General features: G+C 34.1%; 2 protein-coding genes and 1 pseudogene across 2 annotated transcripts; all 3 read left to right on the plus strand.

The window, feature by feature from the left end:
* The first annotated feature begins 2,508 nt into the window (after nucleotides 1-2,508).
* LOC148830532 (olfactory receptor 52B2-like) lies at nucleotides 2,509-3,456 on the plus strand. The gene has a single exon (XM_088919896.1). The coding sequence runs from the start codon at nucleotides 2,509-2,511 to the stop codon at nucleotides 3,454-3,456; it is 948 nt and encodes a 315-aa protein (XP_088776022.1).
* A 2,346-nt stretch (nucleotides 3,457-5,802) lies between these two features.
* On the plus strand, nucleotides 5,803-6,744 carry LOC148830533 (olfactory receptor 52B2-like). Its single transcript, XM_088922388.1, has one exon. The coding sequence runs from the start codon at nucleotides 5,803-5,805 to the stop codon at nucleotides 6,742-6,744; it is 942 nt and encodes a 313-aa protein (XP_088778514.1).
* Nucleotides 6,745-8,180: 1,436 nt separating this feature from the next.
* Nucleotides 8,181-8,788, plus strand: LOC148830534 (olfactory receptor 51G2-like; annotated as a pseudogene).
* The last annotated feature ends 414 nt before the right edge of the window (nucleotides 8,789-9,202 follow it).

A 9,202-nucleotide genomic window follows, 5' to 3' on the forward strand; every position in this document is an offset into this window, starting at 1 on the left:
AAACATTTTTGCATTGATAGAGATTGTGAACCCAGTGCTATATGGATGTTCTTATGGTAACTGATGTTTGGGAAAGACAATCAAGCCATTTTCCTCCCATAGGTTTTGAATGGTAATCATTCCCTGCATAATTTTTCAAAGCTTTGTATCATATGCAAATCTTTTCAGATTTCATCTCAAGCATCCCTTATGTACTTCATCTCCACCTGTGCAGCTACATCTTAGCTCCTCACTCTACGTACATGGGGGTCCCAGCCTCATTGTCCCATGGTCAAATCTCCCTATACCTAAATACTCCATTTATTAATACATAAACTTGTGCATATAAAAATACATAACAGTCTGCCTGGATACAGATGGAAATTCTTATTGTGAGGGTTACCAAGATATAGAATATATAACAAATTATGAAGAGATACAAAACAAAAAATATGCATTTAGTATACCATTCGCTATACTGTCTCATTAATCAGTCTCATGAATACCAAATTTACATTATATACTCATAAGTAAATATATTACTTATACGAATTCAATTGTATCTCATCCTCAAATGCATCTAATTCCTTGTGAAATAGACCAAGGAGCTCTGATGTAGGATTTACTGTATGACATATTAAAAGAACAGATCCAAGTGTTAAGTGTTAAGATGCTAAAGTTAAACTTGTCTCTTATAAGTAATGTGCATTAGATTACTGTACCCTAAATATAATCTTCAACAAAGAAAACAAGGAAAAAAGTCAATCAAGTGTCACAATCTTAACCACGGAATCTTGAATTACTATTATGCATGACAGAAAAAAAAAACTATATGACAAAACTTTGCATTAAACTGTACTGATTATTTCTGATGTTCATGGGGCTATTTTCTTGGGAAACATCCAAGGTAATAAATATATGATAAAGGAAGACAAGACGATTCATGCAAACAATAGATAATTTTCTGACATTTTTTTACCCACAAGATTTCATAGACCAAACAGTATTTTTAATGGTTTTGCTGAAATCTCAGAGCACTGATATACATTTTGCAAGGCTTATATTTTACAAATTATAAACTTTTACATTTTACAAAGTAATTATTTTATATACAGTATGTAGGTTCTGAATACAAAACTAAAGAATAGAACATGGGCCAAAATGAACACATGCATCACTCAACCCACCATACTACCTCGAGTACTCCTGAAGCTCTTAAATCCATAAAAGTTTTAAAGTTTTACTGCTTTGCATTATAGTACAAAAAATCTTAAAAACATTCCATGTACTGTTTAATTAAATTGAGGTTTAACACATTTTTTTGTAAATAAAACATAAAAATGAGAAATCTTTTGCATAGAATTATATACAAAACAAAGACCATTTGAGATGCTGAAGACAAATGATGACAACTCAAAAATCTATTATTTTTCTGTTGAACAGAATTACATGCAAACACAAACAATAAAGCAATATGAGATGCTGAAGATCGATAAAGACAAGTGAAAAAATGATCCACCTGACAATCTTCATCTGTGTGACATCACCGCAGAACACACTGCTGTCCCACTAGACAAAACCTCAGAGACCAGTGCTGACTGGAGCTCATGCTGTAATGCCTCCAGCTATAAAGTCTTCAGCATCAGTTTGGAGCAGGATTGACTGGAAACCTTTAATCCAGGTAAGAGTTTCCTTCAGAAGGGATGAGAAGGTTAGAGATACTTTTGCAATACATGCAGTCAATTTGTCTCAGATACTGCAGTTTGAATGCAGTTTTGGCCATACAAATGTGGCTTGATTGAAAGGGACATCTCCAATTTCATATTTTTGCCATTTCTCCAGTTAATCTCATATTGTCCTGTGGCTATGCATTTTTAATGTGGATTACACAATGATAGGCATTGTTTCAGTCCGCATGAAGCTTAATTCTTTATAGAAGAGGCATGCTCTTTAAAACTACTGTACTGTAAGTGTGATGAATTTAGTTATTAACCCTAAGAACCTGTTTTTGAACTTCTCAGGTTAACTGTGCATTTTTGATTAACAGAAATGATGAATATTTGAAGTGATGAGCAACAAATATGCTGTAAGAATGTTTTTTCTGATAGGAATTTGTACTTTAATGTGCTAGTCTGCATGTTGGTTTGTATTACTGTGTACCATGATGTGTTTTATCTTTTACTTTTTTTACTTATCAGTGTGGAATTCACAACTTTGTTTTTCTTTCTATGCATGCATCTACAGTATGTTTTTTTATAATGTGGATATGTGGTTTGTAGTTGCTGGTTAGCAAGTTGGTAGTTTAAAACTCTTGTAGTCTACGTTTTAAGAACAAGGTGAGAATGACTCATCTGTACAAAGGGCGGAAGCAAAAAGTACAACAAAGGTAGCAGTATCAGGATATTAATAAAAGATGAACTGGAGAGCCATGGCATAAAGACAAAAGAGGATTCCTATTGAAATTTTAAGTCTTTTTAACGTTTCCTTCTTCTTTCTTTCTCCAGGGTTGTGTTTCAGGCTGAGGAGAAAATGAATAATTCCTCTTTAAAACAGCCCATCATTTTCACTTTACAGGGTTTTCTGCTACCCAAAGAGGTTACGTACCCTCTGTTTGTGCTGACATTGCTTATATACACCACCCTGGTGGCTGGGAATGCCATTGTGTTTGTCGTGATTCTGATCGAGAAGAAACTGCATGAGCCCATGTATATTATGGTCTGTAACCTGGTTGTTTGCGATTTCATTGGGGGCACAGCTGTCATGATCAGGTTCATGTCAGATTTCCTCTCAGAAGACAGAACAATCCATTATGCTGCCGCCATTGTCCAGGCCTTCTGTGTGCATACTTATGGAGCAGCTGCACAAACAATTCTGTCGATCATGGCGTACGATAGGTATGTTGCCATCTGTGAGCCTTTGAGGTATCACACCATTATGTCCACAGGTAGACTAATAGCACTCTGTTCAATAGCCTGGGGAATTGCACTGATTCTGATTCTTGTTCTTTTTATAATGAATGTGACAGTTCCACTGTGTGGTACTTTAATTTTGCACGTGTACTGTAGCAATGCATCAATATTAAGGTTAGCGTGTGTAGATACCACTGTGAATAATATCTATGGTTTGTGTATCACATGGATTTTAAGCACTGGATCTTTTCTAGTCATTGCTTTCTGTTATGTTAAAATACTCATTGCATGTTTGATAAAGAGGGATAACAACAGCAAGAGCAAAGCTATCCAGACATGTTCTTCTCATCTTATAATGTACGTTATCTTTGAAATTGCTAGTTTGATTTTAATTATCTTACAGCGATTTGAAAAGGTCAGTCTAAATGTAAAAATGTTTTGTTCAATACTGTATGTGGTAGTTCCCCCATTCTTTAACCCAATTATATACGGCATCAACACAAAAGAGATTCGTAAGCATATCATCAAACAGTTTAAAAAAAAAACTTCTACCAATGGTGTAAATTAAAATGTGAAAGATCACCTGTTTTTAAATCAAAAGGTCCTTATTAAAATATCTTATTTTTATTGAATCCTACACTATATGTTAATTTACCGACTATAATGTATATGCAGGTATGAGATGTAATGTTTACATATTTTCAAATAACAAAATAAAATAAAACAGGAAAGCAATCGACCTCCTCAACTGCTTTTAGACAGTAAAACATTTTGCTCTTTAATGCCATTTGAACTGCTTTACTTTTTTCATTTAATATTTCACTGTTTTTGGCTGATCAAGATAATTCTAGATTTCTCTTTCCTCAATTCCGATTTATAAAAATAGAAGTGTCCTAAGCTCATTTCTCTGTGTCCTTGTGTTATTTTACACTAATGTGCTTCCTGTCTTCAACAAGAGCTGGTGTTTAGTGAAAGGTGTGATCCAGTTGTGGATGTAAAAGGCAAGATGGAAATCCTACTGAAGAAGAAAGGGATACAGTAAAATTCTATAATTACCTCCCACTGAGAACTTTTCTTTGTTTTCCACTTTTCAAACCTATACACTGGCAGCTTTTAAAATAAATTGAATTTGAGTTAATTGAGCTGTTGAAGTATAACTCGGATGTTGTGAAAGGTATCATGTTAAGGATGATATGAATAACATCTAACGGAGATTAGATATTTTCTTTTTTAAGTCATTTATCATATTCATTGCACTGAATTTCACAATTGCATTTTTGGCTTATTAATTAGCATAGCATTATAAATAATGTTGTAGTAAACAAACATGAGATTAAAAGGCAAGTTTTAAAGGGTTATTTGGTATATGCTATAGTTATGTCAAAGCGAAAGGAGAATTAAACAGTTAAATAAAACATTATTTAACCTTGCCCATTTTCTTGTACAAAAGAGATGGGCAGAGTTCCTGTAAAACCTGGGGACAAAGCAGGGAGCATACAGGACATAAAGTGTTTATAAGTAAGTAAGGCTATTTAGTGTTTTTTAAGACAAAGCAAACAGCACAATTGAAAAAGAGCACAGATGTTTCAAATAGCGAAGGGCAACTATCTCTCAAACTTTTAAACCACTGGATTTCTGCAGAATTATTGCAAACAATACTAATTCTCATTTAGGCATTCCCAGGAACTGTGAACTCCATATGATTTGTGCTTTAAACTAAGTGACTCTGAAATAGGATTTTTCAGATGTTAAATAAGAATGTTTAAAGTGTTTGTGCTAAAACCATAAAAGTTGGAACAATACTACTGTTTTGCACTATAGTACAAAAAAGAAACCTCTCTTTCCTTAAGTGGTATGAAATAAGCAGAATGAAAACGAGGTGTCTGCAGAACAGAATTACATGCATAAACGAACAATGAAACCATATGAGATGCTGAAGATAAAGACAACTGGAAAAATAATCTACCTGACAATCTTCATCTGTGTGACATCACTGCAGAACACACTGCTGTCCCTCTAGCCAAAACCTCAGAGACCAGTGCTGACTGAAGCTCATGCTGTAATGCTTCCAGCTATAAAGTCTTCAGCATCAGCTTGGAGCAGGATTGACTGGAAACCTTTAATCCAGGTAAGAGTTTCCTTCAGATGGGATGAGGATAAGCATACTTTCACAATACTGTACATGCAGTCATTTAGTCTCAGAAAGCAGGAATGAAAGCATAGAAGCAAACCACTTTTATACTTAGAGTTAAAATAAAATGCTCATGTTATTCTGTGCCTATAAACTGTATATTAACATGGATTGTGCAAATGTGGCTTTTTATAGTTCTGACATTTGTCATTGATTAAAGAAATTTAAAACATGTTATTTTGCCTTTTTTTTTGCTATTTAAAATACTATTTTTATTTCTTTCAAGTCTGTCTTGCTTATTCTGCTTTAAGGCCTAAATCTGTTGAACCATAATGATGCTAAACATTTTGAAGTGATGTGCTACATATTTAGTTTCATGGAAATTTCATTTCAAAGGAATTCGTAGTTTTAGAGTTTCACATACTCATGCAATTTCCAGTCTGTAATATATTGCATTATGCAGTTTAATGTTCTTGTAGATTGGGTGTTACAAATATAGTATGAATGAGTCTTGACTCTTTTTGAATAAAGGAATCAAGCAGGAAACAAAACAAAGGAAACACTACCAGGACAATAGGTTTAATTAGACAGCTTTCTAGGAAACATGTTCACCTTATGTGTTGAGTTGTTTTTTCAACTTGTTTTTAATGTATTGATAATAGCTGAATTTGAGAACCATTATATGAAGGCGACAGATGCCTGCTATTTACTGTATGTAGTCAGTCTTAATAATGTTTCTTTCTCCTTCTTTTCTCCAGGATTGTGTTTCAGGTTGAAGAGGAGATGGATAATTCCTCTTTAAAGCAGCCCATCATTTTCACTTTACAGGGGTTTCTGTTGCCCAAAGAGTTTATGTACCCTCTGTTTGTGCTGACATTGCTTATATACACCACCCTGGTGGCTGGGAATGCCATTGTGTTTGTCGTGATTCTGATCGAGAAGAAACTGCATGAGCCCATGTATATTATGGTCTGTAACCTGGTTGTTTGCGATTTCATTGGGGGCACAGCTGTCATGATCAGGTTCATGTCAGATTTCCTCTCAGAAGACAGAACAATCCATTATGCTGCCGCCATTGTCCAGGCCTTCTGTGTGCATACTTATGGAGCAGCTGCACAAACAATTCTGTCGATCATGGCGTACGATAGGTATGTTGCCATCTGTGAGCCTTTGAGGTATCACACCATTATGTCCACAGGTAGACTAATAGCACTCTGTTCAATAGCCTGGGGAATTGCACTGATTCTGATTCTTGTTCTTTTTATAATGAATGTGACAGTTCCACTGTGTGGTACTTTAATTTTGCATGTGTACTGTAGCAATGCATCAATATTAAGGTTAGCGTGTGTAGATACCACTGTGAATAATATCTATGGTTTGTGTATCACATGGATTTTAAGCACTGGATCTTTTCTAGTCATTGCTTTCTGTTATGTTAAAATACTCATTGCATGTTTGATAAAGAGGGCTAATAACAGCAAGAGCAAAGCTACCCAGACATGTTCTTCTCACCTTATAATGTACATTATCTTTGAAATTAATGGTTTGATTTTAATTATCTCACAAAGATTTGAAAAGGTCAGTCTAAATGTAAAAATGTTTTGTTCAATACTGTTTGTGGTAGTTCCCCCATTCTTTAACCCAATTATATACGGCATCAACACAAAAGAGATTCGTAAGCATATCATCAAACAGTTTAAAAAAAAGGTTCTACCAATGGTGTAAATTAAAATGTGAAAGATCACCTGTTTTTAAATCAATAGGTCCTTATTAAAATCTTGTATTTTTATTGAATCCTACGTTATATGTTAATTTACTGACTAAAATGTATGAGAAGGTATGAGATATAATGTTTACATATTTTCAAATATGTATAAAATAAAACAGGAAAGCAATCGACCTCCTCAACTGCTTTTAGACAGTAAAACATTTTGCTCTTTAATGCCATTTGAACTGCTTTACTTTTTTCATTTAATATTTCACTGTTTGTTTTTGGCTGATCAAGATAATTCTAGATTTCTCTTTCCTCAATTCCGATTTATAAAAATAGAAGTGTCCTAAGCTCATTTCTCTGTGTCCTTGTGTTATTTTACACTAATGTGCTTCCTGTCTTCAACAAGAGCTGGTGTTTAGTGAAAGGTGTGATCCAGTTGTGGGTGTAAAAGGCAAGATGGAAATCCTACTGAAGAAGAAAGGGATACAGTAAAATTCTATAATTACCTCCCACTGAGAACTTTTCTTTGTTTTCCACTTTTCAAACCCATAAACTGCCAACTTTTACAAGAAAATGAATTTGAGTTTATTGAGCTGTTGAAGTATAACTCGGATGTTGTGAAAGGTATCATGCTAAGGATTATGTGAATAATAGCTTACTGAGATTAGCTATTTTCGTGGTTAAGTCATTTATCACATTCATTGAACTGAATTTCACCGAATTTTATTTTTGTTTATTAATTAGCATAGTTTTGTAAGTCATTTTTGTATCAAACAAATTTATTAAAAGACAAGTTATTTGGTGTTCCGTATGGTTTAGTCAAATCAAAAGTTCAAGTTCAGGTTTATTTAATGCTTGTAACAAGTACTGTACACTGGAATTCTTATTCACACTTGTTCCCTCAGTGTGAAGGCAGGTTAAAACAGCCATAAATAAAAGCAGTAGGAGAGTAGTACAAAGGCAGTATATTCCAATATACAATTCAACATAAACATACAAAATATAATTTACATTATACAATCATAATGAAAAAGTGCATTTCAAAGTGCAAAAATTCAGCATTCTACAGTCAGTGGTAGTGGCTAGTAGCCAGTCAGTTTGCAATTGTTTTTTAGCTGTTCAAGACATGTACCTTTGGGGATAAAAACTGTTTTTGGACCTGGCAGTCTGTGTTTTGATGTTGTGGTACTTCTTGTCGCACCATAGGTTGTGTCTGGGGTGGTTATAATCCTGTTTTTTGGCTCAGGTTTTATTACGCAAACAGTTGATATAGACCTCTTCGATTGATGGTTCGCAAAATGGTGATATCACCAGTTAGGATCCCCTATGTGGTGCAATAAAAACTCTAGAGTATTCTCTTACTCAACCTGCCTTTCATTAGATGCATTAGAAATTGGGGGGGGTCTTATGTCTTTTTCAAAATGGCTTCGGTATTGTAGGTCCAGGCATGGTCATTTGGGATCTGCAACCCAGGGAACCTGAAACAGCTAGAAGGTTCCTGAAAGAAAGTTCCAGTGAATGGGTCATTAATGAAAACATAAATGCAAAACTCTTTAATACAGTATTTCTATTCTGTTCAATAACCTGGGGAACTGCAGTGATTCTGATTCTTGTTCTTTTTATAATGAATGTGACAGTTCCACTGTGTGGTACTTTAATTTTGCACAAGTACTGTAGCAATGCATCAATATTAAGGTTAGCGTGTGTGGATACCACTGTAAATAATATCTATGGTTTGTGTATCACATGGATTTTAAGCACTGGACCTTGTCTAGTCATTGCTTTCTGTTATGTTAAAATACTCATTGCATGTTTGATAAAGAGGGCTAACAACAGCAAGAGCAAAGCAATCCAGACATGTTCACCTCACAGTGTATGTTATTTTTGAAATCGCTATGCTGTTTTTAGTCATCTCTCAGTGATTTGAACAGGTCGGCCCAAATGTAAAAACGTTTTGCTTTTTTATTTCCCCCCACCTTTAACCCAATTATGTATGGCATTAACACAAAAGAGATTCGTAAGCACATTGTCAAACAGTTTAAAAAAAAGTTCTAGAAATGCAATAAATGATTAAGTTAAATATAACCTGGAATGAAGAAATCAATGCAAATATACAGTATTTTTATTGAATTTTACATTGTTTTCCTTACATTTAACTAAATATTTCAGTGATATAGAACTAAATAAAAGAAGAACACACCCAAACATAACTAGTTGTTTTAAATTTTGAAGTAAAGAATAGTTTTAGCATACTACTAAGTGTCATTTTAACAGCTTATACTTTTGGTATTTTATTACTAGTCTGTTTGGGTTAATTTCTACATTTTGCTTTCTTGAAATCTCAATATATATATATAAATCACTCTCCTAATTTTTTGTCTCCACAATTTCTGCTTGTCACATCTTAAATGGTACTGTTGAAACCCAACATTGTATGGCCAATTGCTCAAATGTTTCATGCCTTCAACA

Source organism: Atractosteus spatula, chromosome 7 (assembly GCF_055471065.1).
Source record: "Atractosteus spatula isolate fAtrSpa1 chromosome 7, fAtrSpa1.hap1, whole genome shotgun sequence".
NCBI lineage: Eukaryota > Metazoa > Chordata > Actinopteri > Semionotiformes > Lepisosteidae > Atractosteus > Atractosteus spatula.

Bases quoted from the DNA above. Each gene is read 5' to 3' on its own strand.
- LOC148830532 (XM_088919896.1), top strand. From the start codon at position 2,509: ATGAATAATTCCTCTTTAAAACAGCCCATCATTTTCACTTTACAGGGT.
- LOC148830533 (XM_088922388.1), top strand. From the start codon at position 5,803: ATGGATAATTCCTCTTTAAAGCAGCCCATCATTTTCACTTTACAGGGG.